Below are 22,503 nucleotides of genomic sequence, written 5' to 3'. Positions count from 1 at the left end.
AAAAAAAAAAAAACAAAACAGCCTTATGGAGATATAATTTACAAACCATACTTTTCACCAATTTAAAGTGTACAATTCAGAAGGTCACAGAATTATCTTTATAGATTTTTACCAGTACATTCTCTCTAATGAATTTGGCTACGACTTATAGCTTTAGGCAGATATAGGTACCATAACCAGAAACGCTTAGAAACTACTAACTTACAGCACTTCCTGATTACTTTGTGGCTTTTTATTAACTTTATATTAGTGCTATTTTAATGATGAATCGATAGACTCTGTCAGCTACGCCCATGCGTCATTAGGCCTCGCCTGTTTCTCATCATTCTTTCTGTCCTTCCTTCCTTTAACCCTCACCCTCCACACACATCAGGTTTCATCTTGTTTACCTTAAATATAGCCTTGTTTCTCAAATGTGGCAGAACTGAACTCTGATGGTTCTGTAAAGGATTACTTTCCATATCTGAGACACATCTGGAAATCATTATTTCCTGCAATAACTTTTAAGGAGAGCGCAGCCAGTATTCCATTTAGCCCACTGTCTTTTTTTTTTGAAACCGCCATTGGTTAGTTGGGTAATAAAAAGTAACCAGTTAAAAGTGGTGTTGTATATCCTACAAGATCCCATTTTAGGCAGCCCCAAATTGTTGTTATTAATGCTTTTTAGCTCTAGGCCTCCAGCATCAAGAGTGGGAGTGAGGGTTGGTGGGTGGGGACTTTTAAATTAAGTATAAATGCCTCACTATAACCTGCCCTTAACCCTATGCCCAGCTAAGCTGCACCCTTTTTCATTTCCTCAAACCTGCCATAGTTATGGAGATAAGGTAATGATTAGATTGAAGAGAGATTTAGAATTTGACAGGATTAATTGATTGGACAGGGAATTGGTAAGGATTCAGTTTATGCAGCTGGTAGATGATGTTCCCAGTTCATTTAGGAAGGAAGCAAAGGAAGAGGAAATGTTTTGGGATTTTGAAGATGATGAATTCTGTTTGGAGCCTATTAAGTTCACCCAGAGCGGAAGTTCGGAGGTAGCTGGGTATATAGAGCTGAAGCTTAGGAAAAAGAAAAAGGTTCGACACAGTTACTGAGGGCCCAGTAGACACGAGTGACTGGGAACACAGAAATGGCCCTTGCCCTCAGGGAGCTCCCTGTTTTCCAGCGAAGACAGAGGGCAAGTGGAAAGGAGTGTACTCAATGGGTATCACCAGGGAGCCATAGAAATACCAAGGAAAGGAAACATTGGCATATTTTTTTTAACCATTAGAATGGGTGAGATCACCCTGAGGGTAGGGAACATGGGAAAGGGGAATCTTATGACCCTGAAGAATACTAGCATGTAAATGCTGAGCCAAAGAAGAAAGGCTTCAAAGAAGATTCCATCTCAGTGGCACTGAGAGGGAGGAGTAAAACTAGAAGAGTGTGGGAATGTGAATGCCAAGAGAAGAGACTCTTAAGAAGAAGAGAGTCAAGGGTGAAGCAACAGGGTGAAGGGTGAAGGTTAAGTGAGACAAGAAAGGAGAGGGGTCCTTTGGATCATATACTATGCAGGTGTTTAGGAACTTCAGTGAAAGCTCTTAGAATGGAAAGGTGGAAGCCAGTTTCAGTGGGATGAGGGATGAAGGAAGAGTGATGACATATAAGGAGCAAATAGACAGCTTTCTTAATAAGTTGGCCTTAAAAGTGGGGTAAGAGATAGCCGGGTAGGGCCAGTTGAGGTTGGGGTCCATAAACACTGGTCCATGCCATAGTTGGATGCTTTTTATGCACCTGTTTAGATACCTTGTGGTAGGGTCCAAGAAGGCAGATGGTTGGATTGGCCGGGATGCTTTTTTTCCAGGTGACTGCAACGGGACAAAGGGACAAGTGAGTAGAGGTTTTCAGCGGGAGAGGAATTAGGGTGATGGATCATGTGCTCTCAGCTGGATGAATGGGCATGAGGCCTCGAAGGGGCTGAGGAGAGGTTAACAGCCTCTGGGCAATGCAGAGTTGCTGGGCATCAAGGGCGTTCTCAGATAAAAGTTGCCTTCGCCGTGCCCTCCTCCTGACCACCGATAGGATGGTGATTTCTTGGCCTTAATAATGTGTGTATCACAGGGCAGATCTGCAGCCAATTTCATTATGAGCCCTAAGTCGCAGATGTTTTGCAGGTTTAGCAGGAGGATATGATGCCTAAATCATTATGTTCATTCATCCAAAGAAAGGAAGATGGAAGAGGTATCTCCGTTGTTCTGACTATATTACTTCCTTTTCTAGATTTGCTTCCTTTGTTAAAATTAAGCAGAATTCATTTCTGCTTCTTCTAATAAGTAGTTTGGTTAGGCACAAGGCAAGCAGACTAGCTTTCAGATATCAGGTTTGGGTGAGGAAAGTTTTTAGAGCCTTGTGTACTTCTGAATATAAAGATAGCAGCATGTGGGGAATGGAGAAAGCAAGAGATATGAAATCTAGGGGCCATAATTTGAAGGTCAGACCTGCCACTTACACAGTGTGACCCTCACTGAATGGTTAGACATTTTAATTATTTCAGACCATTGCTACTTCAGCTGAAAAGAGGGTTGAAATAAGACTATTTCCCTGCAAGGCTTAGGAAGGTCAAATAAGATATATGTGTGGGGAGTTCCCATTGCGGCTTAGTGGTTAACAAATCTGACTAACATCTATGAGGACACAGATTCAAGCCCTGGCCTTGCTCAGTGGGTTAAGGATCTGGCGTTGCTGTGAGCTGTGATGTAGGTTGAAGACGTGGTTCTGATCCTGTGTTGCTGTGGCTGTGGCGTTGGCTGGCAGCTACAGCTCCGATTTGACCCCAGCCTGGGAACTTCCAAATGCTGCATGTACGGCCCTAAAAAGCAAAAATAAATAAATAAATAAATATAAAATGTATGTGTGAAATATGCTTTGTAATCTAGAAATCTTTATGCACATGGTGTTCCCTGTTTTGCCCATACTGTGAGGTATTCCAAGTCTTATTCATACTCACACATTTGATCCACAAACAGTAGCCCAGTAGACACTAGGAACTGGGAATATTGAGATGTCCTCTCCCTTCAGGGAACTGAGAGTCTTGTAGAGGAGACAGAGGCCAAATGGAAAAGAATGTTTTCAATGGACTCACCTCTCTGCTGTAAAAGCACTGAGGAGAGGCAATCTGAACCAGCCTGCAAGGTCAGGGGAGGCTTCCTGGAGGAGGTGGCACCTGGGACAATTCAGAACATATGATAAGAGTTAGGCAAAGAAGAAAATTGGAGGGAGACAAAGCTGCAGAAAGACAGCCTGTTGAAAGCCTGAGAGGTTGGAGAGCATGGAGCATGTTTGGTTATTAAAGTCCAACTAGCAAGGAAACATAATATAACTTCAAAAGCTTGCCTCTGAAGTTACAGGGAGAGAGAAGTGGTGATAGGAAAAAACCCACAAAAAGTTGATTAATGGAGCAATGAGAGGAAGGTTGGAAAGACGCAGAGGTGGGGAATAGATGAGGTGGGCTCTTCTGGGGTTTTGGTGGGAAAAAAGGCAAATGTACAGCATAAGGTGGAGAGTAATGAGAGTTCCTCCCTCTTTTTACAGTGAAGTAAACTACGTGAGGTCATTTTGTATCCCCGGCACCTATCCTGGTGCTCAGCCCATTGTGGTTGCCCCTAAAGTACCCACTGCATGAATTACATCATCCCAAGCCTGGAAAACAAGATGACTTGCCAGTCCGGCTGGCACACGCTGCCTCTCTCCAGTTCACCGAAGTCTGGCAGCCTGTCTTTCGGTCTGGCATTTCTTGTTAGCACTGATGCAAGCCAGGTGCTTCTGACCCTCAGGGATGTCACAGAGTCAGGTGTCAGTAGAATAGCTCTGTTCCTTAGGAACATTCACAGGAGTGGTGGTTTCTTGAGCCAGGACCAAACTAGTTCTTTCCCAATGAGGCTGGCAGCTGGTCCACACCCACTGAGCACTGTCTGGGACGACAGCGGCTCATCCTGCCTGTCTGGTCGTACCCCTTACACATTTGGACGTGGCTCAGAGCTGGACTATGTGGAATGAATCTGCCCCTGAAACAGACTTGTGCGAACATGCAGGGCATGCAGGAGGGCTGAGTTCTAGCCTCACCTCTGCTTTCTCTGTGTGACCCTGGGGCTCTATCTTCTTCTCAGTGCATCAAAAGAGGTAGAACCAAATGATTATCTAGATCCTCATGTGTACTGGATGTTACTGGCCAGGTTCTGTATCCACTGGTTTCAACAATCTAAAGATGGTATCCTCAGTTCTTACCCAGTGTCTGCCACCAGATACATGAGCCATATAGGTTTATTGAGTTGATTGCATTAGCTTCTGTTTCCTCTCCCTCTTTTTCCTTCTCTCCCCCTGCCCCACTCATAGTCACTTACAAACACCCAGAATAAAATAGTGCCCATTGATGATGCAATTTCCTTTCTTCATTTAATTCATTACTTCTCAACAAATGCTAAATAAATGAAACAGATCAGACTAGACTTCTTTCAGGGACAGCAAGGAGCTTAAAGCCCCAGAAGTGCAGAGGTCAGAGGAATTAGGAGGTCATATACAGGTCCAGAGAAGAAAAAGTGCTGTGATCACATAGTGAAGCTAGACATGGGGCTGTGATTGGAGAGGCTGGACCCAAGTTCAACTCATTATCAGTCTGGGTGCTCTAGGAGTTCATAGCTCAGTAAGAGTGAGAGAAATGCAAATAGATAACTTTAGCAAAAATGATGCTGGGTTTGTACGAAGGAGACCAAAGGAATAAAAATCCACTGAGTTTTCTACTTCCCAGAGTTTGTTTGGCATTGAGTAAACCTGTCTGTTACCAGGTTTTATGTTTTTACTTCACTTGGCTAAAGAAATCAGTGCTTAATGATTGGCCTACCTTTCCTATTAATGATACTAATAATTATAGTAACAGTAATATTTGTAATATTAACTATGTATTAAGTTCTTACTTTTTGTCATATACTTGGTAAACTACTTTATATGTAATATTCCACATCTTATTAGGTAGGATTAGCCCTGCTTTACAGATAAGAAAACTGAGGCTTAGAGAGACTCGAGTAATATTAGGCAAAGCAAGAGGTTACTAGTTACAAGACTAATAAGTGGCAGAGATAGAATTAAGACCCCATGTTTTTAACCCAGGGGAACACTCAGGGTCTGTACATTGGTTGCAGATAAGCCAAAACAGTAAGGAAAGATTGGGGGCTGATGATGGGGATCTTTTGTCAGGGTAAACCCAGTGGGTTCAAAGTTCTCACCTAACTTTTGACCAGCTTCCTGTGGGGATGATCCAACTTCCTGTCCTCAATATCACAGAAGAGATGAGGCATGCCCCCAAAACCTTTGAGATGCAAGTGCCACCAAAGACTTAGGAAGCAAGTGCTGCAAAGCCTAATCAGGGGAGATGCTGCCCCTGTTTTCCAGGGATGGGTGGGAGAGCCAGGAGAGTTAGTAAAAGACAGTGTGGAAGGTCTCATCAGGTGGAGAAGTCGAGGAGGGAGGTAGGTAAATGACAGAAGTTGCATGAGTGGGGAAAGGACCAAGACCACATGTAGAACTTGGTGCATAATTATAAATCAGACACCCACGTGACCACTACTCAGGTCAAGAAACAGACCTGTGCCAGCCATGCCAGAACCCAGTTCTATGTACCCTGTCTCAGTGCCAAACCCCTGCTCCCCAGAGCAATCACTGTCCTTACGTTTCTTCATGGTTTTTATCACCTGAGTATCATCCCCAGCCCATAGAGTTTAATCTTGCCTATTTTATCATTTTCCTATTTGATTTGTATTTTGAGTCACCTTGAATCTACAAGTTCTCTTGTATTCACTTCCTTATAATTTTTCTGTTGATGAACCCAGGACGTTTGACTTCTGGAAATGCCCACAGTTGGGTTTTTCTGATTCCATCCTTGTGGTACAGTTACTGTGTCCCTCTGCCCTCTGCAACTCCTGTAAATTGTCAGTTGGGTCCAGAAGTCTGATCAGATGAAAGCTTAGTCCCTAGGACCTGTTTGACCAGACAGGAGTGAATGAATGGAGCTAGAGTAGGAGGTTGGCCTATAAAGGCATTTTCAGGCCAGATCAGAAAGTGCCTTGAATGCCATGATAGTGAGCTTGAGGTGCAGTGTGTGTTTATATAGGTAGCAGGGGGTGAGGAGACTCACAGAGGCCCAATTTTGTAGGGTTTTGAACCAAAGAACAGCATCTTCACAAGTATCCTTTCCAGCTACATATCTATGTAGGAGTGGCTGTTGGTCATCATGTTAAAAGGGTGAACTGATGAGTGTGAACTCTTGAAATAAAATGTAGATGGTTGGTTGTCATTTCTATGGTACTGTGATGTATTATAAGGTTGCTAAAAATTTCCTATAAATACATTGTCAGTGAAACTATGTGAATAGTGCTTTAATGAACATGGGGGTGCATGTGTCTTTTTTAAGGAAAGGTTTGTCGGGATATATGCCCCAGAGTGGGGTTGCTGGGTCTATGTCTAGTCACTTATGATGGAACATAATAATGGGAGAACCAAGAATGTATACATGTGTGTGTAACTGGGTCCCCATGCTGTACAGTAGGGAAAAAAATTGTATTGGGGAAATAACAATAAAAAAATTTAAAAATTTTAAAAAAGAAATTAAACTAAGAAACCAATTAAAATAAAAAAGTAAAATGCTTAAACATTAAAAAAATAATATGCATATTTTTGCGAGTGGCTTACAAATATAAGACTAGGTCTATACAACATTGTAAATCAACTAAAAATAAATATACTTCAATAAATATATGCATAAAACACAGCAATAAAAAAAGTAAGACTAGGTCTAGAGAAAAACATATGGGTCTTAAATCAAGAAGTGTAAAAGGAACAAATCAAAGAAGGGTGTCTGTTGAGAGGGAAATTTTACCTATTCTGCTTAAGAAATCCAAAAATACTCTTTTCCCAAATGGCATGTTAAAGACTGCCATCACCAGTAGAATTTAAATAGGTCAATGGACTCACAAGTATTATTTCTTAGAGTGTTGAGGAACTTCTTGACTTCATTATTCACCTTGTTTTACTTTTAAAAAGTAAGAAGTCCAGTTTATAATAACAGCACCTCACACAGATAGCACGTGCTATATGTAGCATGACTTTAGGCCATGCATTATTCTTGGCATTTTATACATTGACTGATTTAATCATCACAACAATCCAGTGAGGAAGGCATTACTACTCTCTGCATTTTATGGACTGGGAAATTAAAGCACAGAGAGGAAAAGCTGCTCGTGTAGGTTTATACAGCTTCGTAGTGGTGGAATGGAGATTCAAATTCAGGTAGTCATAGGATTCCACTAGGCTGCCTCTCAGCTAGAATCCAGGTGGGGGCTGGGCCAGTGGCTCAGGTGTTTTCCTTATAGGAAGGCTCCTCCATATCTGTTTTCAGTCTGAAATATCCATTCTCTGTTGTTTCATTGGGACTCCTGGCCCAATGCACACTGGCTGAATGACCAGGCCCAGGGCCTCTTTGCTCTTTGAGTCTCAATTCAACTCACCTCTGCTGTGGTGATGACAGTATTACCTCCTTTCTAGGGTGTTCTGAAGCTCAAATGAGATCAAGGCTAGGAAAATGAGCTAAAAGAAGTAAAAAACTACATATTGGTTATAATTTTTAATAATTATTGTTACTTTACTTACATATTTTTGAGAAATCTGTGAAATGAATTTCATTATATTTTAAATGTTGGGGATCTTAGAATAAAGAAAGAGACTTCCTAATTTGAAGAGTTAAATGACCCAGTGCTAAGGAGGGGAAATTTTCAAATGAATTTATTAAGGTTTTCTTGTTTTAAAAGTTTAAGTGAAGCAATTTTAATATGTACCCTAGGCCTATATTCTATTGAATTTTGGATCGTCTTCTGTATTTATAGGGGTTTTAAAACATATTCTATGTATGTCTTCTTCAAATCTGGGCTTGTTTAATTTTGCCATTTGCCTAGTAGGTTTTAAAATTTTAGTGTAATGTAATTTACTAATTTTTCCTTTATGCTTTGTGCTTTTTATTTCTTGTTAAGATTGCTTCCTGACCCTGACCTGATGTCATAAAAGCATTCTTCTATATTTTATTGCAGAGGTTAACATTGTTTGTAATACTTTTAAAATAAAAAGTAAAATCCTAAAATAAGGATTTTAATCCACATGGAAATTCTTATAAAAACTGTGAGCTAGAAAACTAATTTAATTTTATATTTCTTTATAAATATCCAATCGTCTCAGCATTGTTTGGTGAAGAATTCATTTTTTCTTCACTAACTTTTTAATGCCACTTTTTGTCATACACTAAGAACCCGTATATATATATATATATATATATATATATATATATATATATATATATGTAGGTTTGTTTTGGGATCTCTATTTGGTTCTATTTATCTATTTCTGTACCAGTACTATACCATTTTAATTTCTCCAGCTTTATAATAGTTTTGATATCTGGCTGGACAAGACAACTCCTTATTCTTAATTATTTTCTGATATGAATTTAAGATGATTTTGTCAAGTTCTGTGGGAAATTCTTGGGAATTTAAATTAGTCAATTAGTTTGGGGAAAACAATGTATATTCTTTTATTCAGTTCCATATTTATTAAATTTCAGGTTTTTTTTTTTTTCAGTCTTGTGGCCTTTATTTGTTTCTGATGAGTTTAATGGCAGTTTGTGTCCCCTGAATGTTAATAAGACATTTTTCTCAGACTGCTTCTAAGATCTTCTTTTTTTATACTTCAACAGTTTGATTTTAACATGCCTAGGTGTGATTTTCCTTGTATTTATTCCTTCTTGGGTTTCACCAAACTTCTTCAATCTGTAAATTTATTTGTTTTGCCAAATTTGATAAACATTTTAGCCATTATTTCAAACTTTGTTTCTTCTGTCTCATTTTCTCTCTAGCCTGTCCTCTTGGGACTTAAATTACATGAATGTTAGGCCTTTTGATATTATCACACTAAATCACTGGGGCTCTGTTCATTTTTTTAGAAATCTGTCTTCCCTTTTGTCTGTTTTTCACTTCAGATAATTTCTGTGGATCTATCTCTCTTCAAGTTCATTGACTCTTTCTGTCATTACCATTTTGATGTTAAGCCATCCGGTGAATTTTTCTTTTTTTCTGCTGGGTTTTTCTACTTGTTAGTTCATCAAAAACATATTTTACTTTACATTCTTGAACATGTTATAATATTTGCCTTAAAATTTTTGTCAGTAAATTTCTACATCTCAGAATGGGCCTCCATTGATGGCCTTTTTTCTTCAGAATGGATTCTGTTTTCCTGTTTTTTCTGTGCCCAAGTAAGTTTGGATGATATTGTAACTGATTTTTTACAGAGACGCTGGATTCAGTTATGTTCTGTTCAAGAGTTTGTTTGTTTTTCATAGGGTGTTAACTTGGCTGGAGTCATACTTCAAACTCTGTTCCCTTTGTTGGACAGCAGCAGAAATCTCTGGTGAAGTCATACTAGCTGAGTTGCTTTGGAGTGTACCCCATGTTTATATGGTTCAAGAGTTGGCCTAAGCAGAACTTGGCATTGCCCCGTGTGGCTCTCTCCTTTCTAGGGCTTCTCAATTTACTTTTAAGCTGTCGTAATTGCCATTAAATTTATTTTCTGGTTCTTTAAGCCAGTACAATTATGGATTTTCTATCTGAGTTTTGTCACTCTATTAGCATGGACAGGGTGTGCCCTTAGACAAAAATGGTACTATTCCTTTCTTCCAAACGATGATTCCTTTCCAGTTTCTGCTTGCTTTTGGTTGTTCTTCAGTCAGTTATTTTTTATATTTTGTCCAGAATTTATAGTCATCATCTGTGGGAGCTACACATCCATTACTGAAAGCCAGAAGTTGTGATCCTGGATAGTTTTTAAAGTTTCTCATTTTGTAGCTTTCACAATTTCATGCAGTTTCTTTCCAGAGCAGCTGAGTATACTTCTTATAGTCTTTTTTAAACAGATAATGCAGCTCTTTGAGGCTCTCTGTTTTTGTAAGAGTCTCACTTCTAGGTCCCTGCCTCCCACAGTCCTGAGATCATGTCTCCAGGCTGTCATCTGGGGATGGAAAAGTAATCCCAGACCTTTTAACCATGATCAAAATCCTTTAGGCCCCTTTAGCTTAAGTTCCAGTATACCACTCTGACCTTGTTTCTTCACTCTAAGAAACTGAAAGTTCTCCTTCACTGTTGTTTTTGTTGCATGTGCCTCTGTTTTTACCCTTGAGTAAGTATTTTCTAAAAGTGATTACAATTTACTCAGCAGTTCCGTTTTTGCAGTGGGAAATGGCCAACTGCATTAATCTGTTTGGTTTCCAGACATACACAGCAGTGTTTTCTATAGTGAGAAGCAAATAGACTCCCCTCCATCCCAACCCCCAAAATACAACTCTGTGGCTGGTAATTCTTTTACTCAGGAGGGAACTGAAGTTCTGTTATTGATATTGATGGACTTTGGACAGAGGTTTTGTAGCTCTTAGAATAACTAAGGGCATAGAAGGAACTAACATGATTTCAGCATCTACTATAGCCCAATCTCTAAGCTATTCACTTTATATCATTTAGTTCTTATAATTCCTTACTTTAATGGTATTACTTGCAGTTAACAACACATTAGAAAATTGAGACTTTAAAGAGCCATAAATAGCTTGTTTCAGTATAAGGAGAATCAGAGTTCAAGCTGTTTGACTCAAAAATCACATACCTTCCATGGTATGCTGCTGTCTCAATGATTTTTTTGGTAATTATATATATAGATAAGTAAAAAGTTTGGGATTTTGCCATGTTTACCAGCAGTCAAGACAAAATTTGAGAGCTTATTAGCACTGGAGAATGTCTGGAGGAGTTTACCCACGTGTTTGCCAGTTTCATTCTTTTCATAGGTGAAATACATGGGTTATCATTGAAAATGCTTTATTTGATGCCTAACGTCACACTAATGGAGGTTGTTTGCCAGTTCCTTTGGAGGGAAGTGCAAAAAAGAAATCATAGAATTTTAGACAGCAGGAAATAATTTTAATGATAAACAAAGTCTTTATATGAGAATGTAGTTTCTTCTAGCTAAATGGGACTGCCGTCATAACATGCAAAGAACAGTTTTAAGAAAAAGAAGCAGAAAAAGTAGAAATGATTATATTAAAACCCTTGAATAGCTATAGCTTCTTGATCAATGTGTGTTCTTACCAAAAGCAACATTGTGCTCAATAAAAAAATCTTTATTTACTATTCTGAGCTGGTGAAAGAAATTTCTTCTTAAAGTTATTTCAAAAGAGATTGAAGCTATCCTGGAAAAAAATATTTATCTTGTTCATATATTGCTCACCCACTGAATCTTGGTGTTCTAAATCTCCCTTAGTAAGAAAAATGTTTGTATCACTTAGCATAATTTGTCAGCCAAAATAAAGTGTGTTTCTATAATTTATATACAGTTAGCTTCTTCTCTCAAAAGTCCGTCATGATGCATATTCTATTCTTGGCCATAAAAATTGAGCATTTGTTTAGAATTGAAGGATATTATTTTTAGAAGTCCAACCACAGTTTACAACAATGCTAATTATCCTTCTTTTTATAAAGAGGAATTTTCCCTTTGAGATCCTTATTTTTTTATTTTCACTTTTTTTAAGTTTTATTGAAGTATAATTGATTTACAATTTTGTGATCGCTTCTGCTGTACAACAAAGTGATTCAGTTGATTTAAGACAATTCAGTGGCTTTGCAAAGTCTCTCACTCATCATATCTAATAAACTTATTATTAAACTTCAGAGTCAAGAGGGCTCCCCATATTTTCTCTTCAACACAAATGTTGATAATATACATTGTAATTTATAGAGGCAGGAACAAATCTTACTTCAATTTTGCCTTAGAATCATCACCTGAATACCCTTTGCATTTGGGCTGGGTTTTTAATCTCCTGGTTGGTGTTGCTTAGATGTCTTGTTTTCCCTGACATTTAGTGGTGCTGAAAGAATTTTTCTTATATGAATATATTTGTTGTAAAATCCTAAACATAGACAGCTGCTTGTTAACTTCAGGATTTAGGTACAGAAACCGAGTACTACAGCCCAGGTTAGTCAAGGCAAAAACAGGAGCAAACCAGGCAGCTGACTCCCATCAGGTAGCTGTGTGACCTTGACCAGATAACTTAATCTGTCTGAGTCCTCAGCTTCCTTCTCTATAAAAGGGAGATAAGGATAGCACCCTCTCCATAGGCCTGTTGTGAGGGCAGGTTGAATTAATGCATCCAAGCACCTGTAGCCTTGCCTGGCACATAGTAAGCACTATTCAAGTTTCTTTTTATTATTACTGTTAACTTGAGCACAAAATGGATTTCTTTAGGAGGCAAGATGGTTCAGTGGTTCATGCTGGTTCTAACAATATCCTAGTCTGGATAGTAGAGCCTGAGCTAAGGTAGGCTTTACTGGGAGCAGCAAGAGGGAAAGGAGAAGAGAAGAGAGGCAGGGAAGAGTGGGAGGTGGAAAGTTACTCAGCTGGGCATAGATTCATAAAAGTCAGCTAATTGATGGATCATATAGGACAATTTCCAGATTGGCTGTGTGGTACCAGTGTGTTCAGCATAGTCAGGAGAGGAGAGGGGAATAAGGTACATCTTCCATTCACACAGGCTGTGTGGCTCAGTTCCCCATGCTCCTCCTGCCTCCTTCCCCCTCCCCCAACCAACCCAACACACACACACACACCCTGGTGCTGTACTCTTCAGAAGACTCAGGATGAGGCAGTTCCTCCGAGGTTCTGGCCAGAGGTGGATGGGGCTAGGATGCTGGATCCGTGGTAGCTCCTGCTGGGTTGTACTATGGAGGCTGTGCTCAAGCCCTGCCCTCAGCCAAGAGGAAGCCATGATGGCTGGTAGCATTAGAAGACGAGATGAGGGTGGCGATGATGGGGCTCTCCGCTGAGCCAGTGGTAGAGGCCAGGGAGCCATCCAGGGAAGCCCGTACGCTGGGACCAGCCCCACCACCCACAACTATGCAGCCTCAGTAAGCTGCTGTGGTTCCATGTCCTTGATTCTAAATGAGGTGATCCTGAGGCTTAGAAGTGATGCATGTAATATACCTTTAGCGCTTGGCCCAGAGTAGGCACTCAGTAAATGACAGAAAATGCTTTCCTATCAACTCATATTTGAACTAGACATCAGTTTCTCTTAACACTTGTATTTGTGTCTGGAAATGAAATATCTGTTTGAATTCAAAGATATGACAGAGACGAACTAGAAGAAGCTGATAGTACTGCAAAGACGGTAATATTTAATATAACACTAGAACTTGTCAAAAAAATAACTAAGAAAGCTTATGGCAGAGAACAGAGGTCATCCCAGGAGGCCAGAGGATTTAGGGAAAATCATGAGAACTGAGAAATGATTTTCATGCTAAAATTGCTAGTGTAATTGTAGATTTGTTTTTGTTTTTTAGCTGGGGAGTGGGGAAGAGAACATGTTTTCCAACCCCTGTTCTGTGGACACAGAGAGTCCAGATTATTTAGCACCATCATCTCCAATCTCAACACCTCAGGGAGAAAAGCAGTCAGTGTTAGGCCAAATAGAGGCTTTGATATGAAACCAAGAAAGAAAGATGACTAAGTGAGAGATTTCTGGGCTCTGGGGGCTGCAGAACCAGATTAGATATGATGCTCAAAAGGAGGATAGTGTTTGGGAATTAAACCTTTATCTCTTAGAACCATATAAGTAATAGCAAGTCTGTCATGTTTGCGTTTTACAGGGGAGAATCGCTGGAGGCTATTGGTTGCCCAGGTTACACTGATAATGAGAGAACGAACTTAGGTCACCTGACCCGTCCCCCACACCACTGACATTTAATTATCTGTCCAAGACTTATAACCAGCCCTCTAGTGATATTTGTGGAACTGATGTTCTCTTTAAAAAATTCAAAGATCAAAGTAAACATTGAGTTGGGTTCTTTTTGATACTTTTTTTCTCAAAATATATAATCTGGAATGTAAAATATGGTAATATCATTTGCTTTATTCAAGTCAGCTAAACTCAAAAATTTATCCAAGGATTACTGTGTCACTAGAGATTGAGTCTAGTACTTGAGAACACATTTATGACTTTTGTATTTCGGGGAGCATCAAATCAATTCTTTACAAATCACTGCTGTGTAATATATTTAGGGAAGTTATGTACTATGGATCTGCCAATTAACTTCATCAAAATGAAAAATGGGACGAAAGGAAATCCCCATGATTCAGTTTGGTTTTAAATGATCTGATTATAATTCATTCGCATTCATACATCACGATGTGATTTTTGGCTTAGAAATCCATTGCATTTATTTCCCTTGGTAAGCAAACATCCCGTATTAAAAAAGTGTGAGGGGAAACTTTCTAACCTGTGTTAGGGAAGCGAGAAGGAAATCACAGTTATTGTCACAAAATGAAAGTTGAAGGGTTTTTTGTTATTGTTATTCTTTTTTGAATTGTTTTATTCTAAGACTGCAAAGCAAAGAGTAAAGGTATTCCTGTGTCCATCCTTCCTCCACCCCCAGTTCCATCTCTAGCTGGTTAAGGAGCTAGATCTTGGAGTCAGATCAATCAAGGACAGATCCAGGGACGTCACTTCCAGCTAGGTGGCCCTGGACAAGTTGCCAACCCTCTAAATCTCTCATCTTAAAAGTGGGGGCGGAGTTCCCGTGGTGGCACAGTGGTTAACGAATCCGACTAGGAACCATGAGGTTGCGGGTTCGGTCCCTGCGCTTGCTCAGTGGGTTAAGGATCTGGCATTGCCGTGAACTGTGGTGTAGGTTGCAGACGCGGCTCGGATCCTGTGTTGCTGTGGCTCTGGCGTAGGCCGCGGGAGCGGCCCAAAAAATAACAAAAAGACAAAAACAAAACAAAACAAAACAAAAAGTGGGGGCAACAAAAGGCCCCAGCTCCTAATGTTGTTGTGAGAAGTCAAGACGTCGTGTAGTTAGTCTTTTTGTAAAGTGCCTGGCATACGGTATATATCCAGCAGGTATTAGCAAATGTTAATATTTATTTTAACATTAATAGTCATAATTGATATTACTATTCTTATATTTTGGCCAAGGCAATGTTTATCTGGGAAGGAAAATACCTGTTCCCTTTGATGTTCTATTTCCCAATCATGTTGAAAATTAAGATCAGAAGAAAACTCTACATTTCTCTGATTTCACCACTAAATAACTGGAGGTAATTAATGTTCCCTGCAAAGATTTTTAATTCTGGTATTTAACACCAGGGGAAAAAAGAAATCCTATTTACTTCCCGGATACAGATGCAAACAGAAATAAAACACAGCTGCTCTTATCGCTCCATGGGCACCATCTCTACTTGGTACCAAAGAGATAATGAGCTTGCAGTATAATTTTATAGGGAGGTAACAAAATCAATTGCATTATCTCAAGTGTAAACACTGAAGGCCTTATCCCATTGCTGGTTAAGATGGGCTGTAACTGTGACAGCTGCTCACCCACCATTATAGATTATTGTAGATAAAAGAAAACATGGGCTAATAAGTTACAGTTGGACAATGTAGGCGTGTAGATGGCCTTACAGCATGATATTCAAGAGACCAGCAATACAGTTGTTGAATGGAAAGTCAACACAAAGCAACCGTGCACTCAAGTGAAGGCAGTGATGGATAAATAATTTGGTTCATTTTCCATTATTAAATGGTAAGGTCTTCACAGAAGCATGAATGCATCTGCAAAGCCTTTGGGCCAACTGAAATGCCATGTAATCTTACAAAATATTATGAACCATAAAAATAAAAGGCTAAGAAGAAGTTTAGCAGGCTATCAGGATATGTTGTTTCCATAATCGTAATGACAATTTGATCCCTTTAAAGGGTGGTGATTAAAGTAGAGAATATCTATTGTTGTTATAGAACTTCACCTTCATGTAAATGATTAAATTATAGACATTCAAGCCCATAAAGGAAAATCAATAGTTATGAACCTCTGTAACCAAGTGCATGAAATTTCAGAACCAGATAAATCTGCCTTATAAATTCAATACTGACACAACTGGAGTGACCTTGGACAACTTATTTAACTAAATCATCAAAGTTTGAACACGGATAAATCAGAATAGTTATGAAGTTCAGGTAGGATCATTGTGAGTACTAAATAACATTATCGTGCTAAAATGGTGCTTAGCACGTTGTAAACACTTGAGGATAAATAGTAAGAGGATTCCTTTCTGTTTCTCTTCTCACTCTTCTTTAAAGTTTTCACAAGTGTATATCCTTCTTTTCTCTCTGAAATAAGTTTTTTTAGCTTGATCCAGTTACTCTACAATTTATTCCATTTAGCTTGCAATATGCAAATTACTCTGGTTTCTATATATGTTAAATTAACCTGCATTTTTAACAACAATACTCTGTCCAAAAGGAAAGTCATTTGGAGTAAGTAACCCTTGGTTTCCTCTTATGCTGAGAAAATTAACAGAGTTAACCATTAAGCTGTTTAATCAATGGAAAATACCTAAAGTCTTTGCAAATTCACAAGTAGCAATGATCTGAGGTAATTTCTTACTTGTTTTTTCTCATTTCACTTCCTCTCTTTCATTACTTTGTATTTTAAATAAAGCAACCGACTCACGGTTGGCATCTAATAAGTGTTTGCTGGATCAGAGGGAAGCAATTAAATATTTAAATTATGACTATCGGCAATGGCTTCTCATATTCCTATGAAAAACAACTGCAGTTAATTTCTTAGGAAAGGAAAAGGGTTAAAGTGATTACCTTATAAGAGGAGGCTGAACAATTTATAGCATCTTTTATTTAATTTAGGGTTTGAGTGTTAAAGGGCCCTTAGAGATGAAAATGCTCAATCTCCTTAATTTATAGAGGAGGATACGAAGGCCCTGAGTTTTAATGGCTGAGCTGCAAGAGGAATTCATTTCAATTTTTTGCATTTGAGTCAGCTTCTAAAGGGACTTGCTCAAGGGCACTGGTTTTTTGAAAACTTCCATCTATTCTAGAGGCACTTACATATATCAAAAAATGTACAGGAAAATAAAGACCATGATTGAGAATGTCAGCTTTTGGGTCAGAGAGACCTGGTTTCAAATTCCTTTCCTGTCACTTACTAGTTACGTGACCTTGGACAGATTGTCCAATGTATTTATCAAGTTACCTAATTTCTCCATGCTTCAGTTTCCTTATCTCTAAAAAGGGGATGACAAACTCCTGTCCTCTTCAAAATGAAAATACCAAATCTTTACAGATCTATTATTGATGGTAAATGTGACAAGGTATATAAGGGATTATCACCCAGCCAGGTGCATAGGAAAATTTACATGGTTAAAGTACACATTAACTCTTATTATAATATGAAGTGGGAGAAAAAGTTGAAGGGAAGTGATGCAGGCAAGGATAGTCCTATACCTTGCTCATAGTAGGTCACAAATTTGGCTCCAAGCTTCCTTAGAGCCAACATGGAGGAAGAAACATGATTGATTACATAGTTCACAGAGAACTTAGAAATACTGATTCTATACATCTGGCCAAACCAGTACCACCCTCCTCTACTCTCGTCTTTGTACAGTTTCTCTTTCTAGCAGATGCAGCAGGATAGGTCTTAGAGACTTATCAAGTTACAATAAGGCTGCCCCAGTCTGCCCAAGACTCAGCATTTCTCACAGAGCTGCCCAGCTTCTTGATAGCACCTTTAGGTGAGAACTCAGCTAAGTGTCTTCTGCTGAATACATGCCATTCTCAGGAAGGCCAAGATCGTAGAGGAGGCCAGGCATGAAGTTGGAGTCACATAGCTTCATTTCCTTCACTTACATCAGGCACACCTTCATCGCAGGAACCAGCCTTTTTACATATTCACTCATTCTATATCACAATGAATAGGTGGTAAATGCTCCATAAATATTTGTGATTTGCAATAATAAATGAACATGTGAAGAGGAATTACTGGTATGGAAGCTCTCCTGTTTTGGAGTCTGGTTGTAACAGAACGATTACTTGAGGCAATGAGGATTTTTCACCCAACTCCAATGACAGCATTCAAGGCTTAAGTCTCGGTATGTTAAATGAAAAATAAATTCTCTATGTACTATTCTTCCCTGGGTACTGGTGGGCAATGACCTGTGTTATTAAATGTCAGAATGAAATAGGGCTGGTTTTCCCAAAAAAGGAGAGAAGTACGATTCTTGCCCTTCTGGGATCTTTCAGAATAAGTATTCTAATCAGTTACCTTGCAAGACACATTCATCATTATAACTCACATAAAGTCATGGCCAAAACTCATCTCCTCTCAAAATGATAGTATACACTTTGCTTGGGATATCACCTATAGAAGAAGTGTAGAAAGGTTATCCTACTTAAATATATTCTTAAAATCTGCATTCTGAAATTATTGTAAAATGCCCTAAATTTTCTGTGGAAAATATTTAAAGTTGCTTATTTTAGATGATATTCTTTCTTTCCGTATTTTTGTTAGAAAGCCACTTCCTTTTCTCTGAATAACTATTCCCAAACCAATCTCCCTTGAGTCTCTCCTCACTTATCCAAGTTTATAAAATTGGATGAAAGATATATTGGCATTTATTCAATGTGGCATTTCCTTTTCTTGCTTGTTTTCTTACTTGAGGTACAATTAAATGTCTCACTCCAATTTAATTTACAAGCTAGGAATCCTATAAATGTTAAACTAAAAAATAAATTAAAAGGTTGTTTGAGATAACAGGGGCTCACATAGAGTTAGTTGACTTGTTTCCTTAACACTGTTTCTAAGCCTGGATTCAAAATGTAGAATAGGGCTTTATTTGACCAAAATAACATCTAGTAACCCTTTCCTTTTTCCAGCTCCTTTTCTTTTACCCTGTCTCAAGCCAACATGTCACTGAAGAATGAGCCAAGAGTCAACACCTCGGCACTGAGGAAAATCGCTGCTGACATGAGTAATTTGATAGAAAATCTGGACACGCGGGAGCTCCACTTTGAAGGAGAGGAGGTGGAGTATGATGTGTCTCCCAGCGATCCCAAGACACAGGAAGGTACAGACTGATGGTCTGAGTGAGGAGAAGAGAGTTTATCAAGGTTGCTTGGCAGAGCACAGACTTGAAACAACCACCTGCAAATGATGGATCCTGCTTGCTGATGTCACAACCCTGGGCTGGGATTCATTAGCTGTTTTCTTGTTGCAGCATGTTATGAGTCTTAAAAAAGATGCCTCTAACAGACAAGTTATGCTAATATCAATGTATTCTTGCAATAACTTGCTTTACTTATTTGTTTTTCTAGTGTATATCCCTTTCTCTGCTATTTATAAGACTCAAGGATTTAAGGAGCCTAGTATACAGACGTATCTCTCCGGCTGTCCAGTGAAAGTGCAAGTTCTGGAAGTGGAGCGCTTTACATCCACAACAAGGGTCAGAACCTTTATGGATTCAACATATATTAGTCAATATGTGCAGACTAACACATCGACTTACATTTTCCTCCCGTCTAGCTATAACTATGATTTCAGCTTTCATTTGTGTTTTTGTTGATCAGTTCTGAATCCTCATCACCTCTCAAGTTTTGGCATCTTTCTCATTTAGTCTTTATTTTCCTATGTTTCTTTCTCCATTCTGGGGGAAAAAAAAAGATTTAAGGCAATTTGTAAGTTGCAAAAACTAAGTTGCAAAGTGCCTCGCCTAGTCCTACTCACTCCCCAGTTTTCTGTTCAGTGTGGCCTCATGCGGCATTGCCATTCCACCTAGAATGTCAGATATAAGCCAAAGAAATTTTTAGCTTTCCTCATGCTTGTTTAGCAAGAAAATAATGGTGCTACCTGGGTCCTGGGGAAAAAAAAAAAAAGCCGGAATGCTGCACTGACCAGTGCTATTGCCCAGAAGTATGGCTGAACAAATTCTGCTGGCATACCTTGCCTCTGACGTGCTCTTAATACCCATCCCAGAGGCTCCATTCACAGGTTTTCTCTTTGAGCTCTGGAAGGGCATTGGGAGTAGAATATGTTCATCAAGCAAAACTGTACCTCTTGAAGGGGACTGGACTAAGCCATTAGGGTTGCTGAGTGGCTCCTGCCTCAGGGGAAATGTAGAGTAACTTTTTTACTAGGGGCAGGGTCTGCCTTCCCTTCCTCCTTGTTTTTTGGAGGGTGGCACAGGCTACCTGCGTCCTGATGGTTTTGCCTCATGCTCTGTCCTGACCGATCTGTTCTTATCCTGACTCCAAGCATAAGAACACAGCCACCTCCACTTCCAGCTTCCCTTCAGGTTCTTCCACATCTCCCCGAAACACCACTGAGCACAGCCTACCCAGAAGTGTCTCTGAGATGACATTTTCCTTTTTATTTTGCTTACCAGCTTTTAGATTGGGAAGTGATAACATGTGAGGATTAAGTGCACAGACTCCAGAGCCCGACCACATAGTTTAATTCCTGTCTTTGCATTGTGATCTCCAGCCAGTTACTTAACCTCTCTGTTTCTCAGTTCCCTCATCTAAATAATAGGTATAAAAGGGCACACCTTTAGGATTGTTACAAGGATTTAATAATAACAACACATAGTATATAATTCAAGGATATTATATTGTGTATTATACAAGTATACAGTAAATAATACTGTGTACTATTATTACTAGGTATTTTCTAATGTTATTTATAAAGATAAATATTCAAACTACCAAACCAGGGACTTCTCTTTGCTCATATTCTTCTGTTAGTCAAGTGAATTTAGTTTTATATAATTTTTCTTTTGGATCCCAATTTTTAAAACAAGGTATCATGTTATTTTCAAGTTTTGTTTTAAATCTTCGTCTGTGCAGGAAAACCAAGGAACCTACTTATGATTAATTTCACTAAGACACATGAACTGAACTCATGTAGTTTGTATGTGATTCCAGGTAAATACAATAACACTTTTCTGAATACATTTAAATAAAAACAACACTTTTCTGAATGCGTTCTAGTGCAAGCTCATGGCTAGGCACTTCTCTTTTCAGTCTCGTGACAACCCCAAGGGACAGATGGTGTCACTTGCCCTCCCAGGCAGGAAATCTCCCACTTTCCCCTCCAGCTCTGCCTCCCACCCTCCCCAGCCAGCACTCTGCCCCTCCAGGCTCCCTGCTTCTGTCGTCTGGCAGGGCCCAGGCAGTGGAGAGTCCAGATAGGAGACCTGGGCCCCCCAGGGCTGGCTATGTGCCTCGACCAAAGGCACCCTCCCCCGTGCAGCCTCTGTACATGGCTCTCTCCTTCCCACTCCAGCACCTGGTCCTGCTTCTTCCCCTTTAGAACTAAGGATGCCTTCACGAGTCCCAGGTTACTGTCCTCTCACTGTGGTTTCCTTACCCTTATCACTCCTTCGTAGTCAGTCCCTTTATTGAAACTTCTTACACTGTTCCAGTTCTAAAGAATTCCAGTAATTCTGCTGGGACATTGTCTGACAGAACTGATGCTTGGCTGAGTCTTTATAGCTGGCAGGCTGCACCACAGGGTTTCCAAACCTTTAACATCTTCAAAAAGTTTGTGACAGGCTGTTTCCATTGGCCTATCCCGGCTTAGAATTGCTTAGAAGTTTAATGTCCAAAATTTTGGGTTTAAGTGCAAGAGAAAGAACTTGGCATTTGCAATGGTTTTTAAGTATTCAGCTTTCTTAGATTGGGAAATATAATCCTAAAATAGGTGGCAGCTCGCCTACATTGTATAATTTTTCTTATTTATTTGGCTTGTCTTAAATTGAGCATTTTGCACTTGAATGCAGAGTTTCTGGCCACTCTGAGTTTTCCTGCATCCTCCTCTGTGAAACATGATACAGGATGATGCCTATAATGAAAGGTGAAAAGACATATAATAGACCCCAGAGCTGGGTTCTTTCAACTTCTGGTTATAGTACCTGTCATGGATCCTCACTAGATGCAAAGCAAATGCTAGATTTGAATATTTACCAGTGATATGTATGGATTCCAGACTTAAGAGCACAAATTGCATTGACTCTTGTCCTCATTTTTTATATACTACATCTACAGAGTGGTCATGCTTTAGAGTTTTGCAGAATATACCAAATATCAGCGATGAATGGTAGCAGACCAGGAATCACCCATAGGCTTGCTGACACCAAAGCCTGGATGACTAGCAAGGGAGGAAACATTTACTCTCTCCCCCTACCCCACCTCAAAACTTGTCAACACCTGTGGTACCTAAATCTCCCACAGGGGCCAGTGTCCACTCCCCTACCCCACCCCCACACAACATAGGACCTTCCTTCAAGATCTCCTGTCCCCCCATCCCCTGACACTTTCTGCTATATCAAAGCTTTTATCCCCCAGGTCTGTTAGCTCTTCTGCTTGAAATAATTCACCAGCCACCAAGATATAGTTTCATTTTAATAAAAAAATATTTTAAATAGAAATTGATTTTAGGTATGTATGGGGGACTATATTTTGTGTGTAGGAAGCTCTTTTGTTCTTTTCCCTCTAATCATCCTGTTCCTTCCTAGTCACTGGTGTTGCTTCAGGACAGGGAAAAGATTGTAGACAAG

The 22,503-nt window shown here is 39.4% G+C and overlaps 1 protein-coding gene across 4 annotated transcripts in view; it reads left to right on the top strand.

Annotated features, from left to right (window-relative positions):
* PLD1 (phospholipase D1) overlaps nucleotides 1-22,503 on the top strand; it is a 218,728-nt gene that overhangs the window by 61,110 nt on the left and 135,115 nt on the right. For all 4 annotated transcript variants that reach the window (XM_047786550.1, XM_047786540.1, XM_047786531.1 and 1 more), the window contains exons 2-3: nucleotides 18,827-19,017; nucleotides 19,265-19,392. In XM_047786550.1, the coding sequence (XP_047642506.1) occupies nucleotides 18,858-19,017; nucleotides 19,265-19,392 (288 nt within the window). In that variant the 5' untranslated portion in view covers nucleotides 18,827-18,857. The remainder of the gene's footprint in view (nucleotides 1-18,826; nucleotides 19,018-19,264; nucleotides 19,393-22,503) is intronic.

This window comes from Phacochoerus africanus, chromosome 1 (assembly GCF_016906955.1).
Source record: "Phacochoerus africanus isolate WHEZ1 chromosome 1, ROS_Pafr_v1, whole genome shotgun sequence".
NCBI classification, from domain to species: Eukaryota; Metazoa; Chordata; class Mammalia; order Artiodactyla; family Suidae; genus Phacochoerus; species Phacochoerus africanus.
This window is presented reverse-complemented; position numbering and strand designations above follow the sequence as displayed.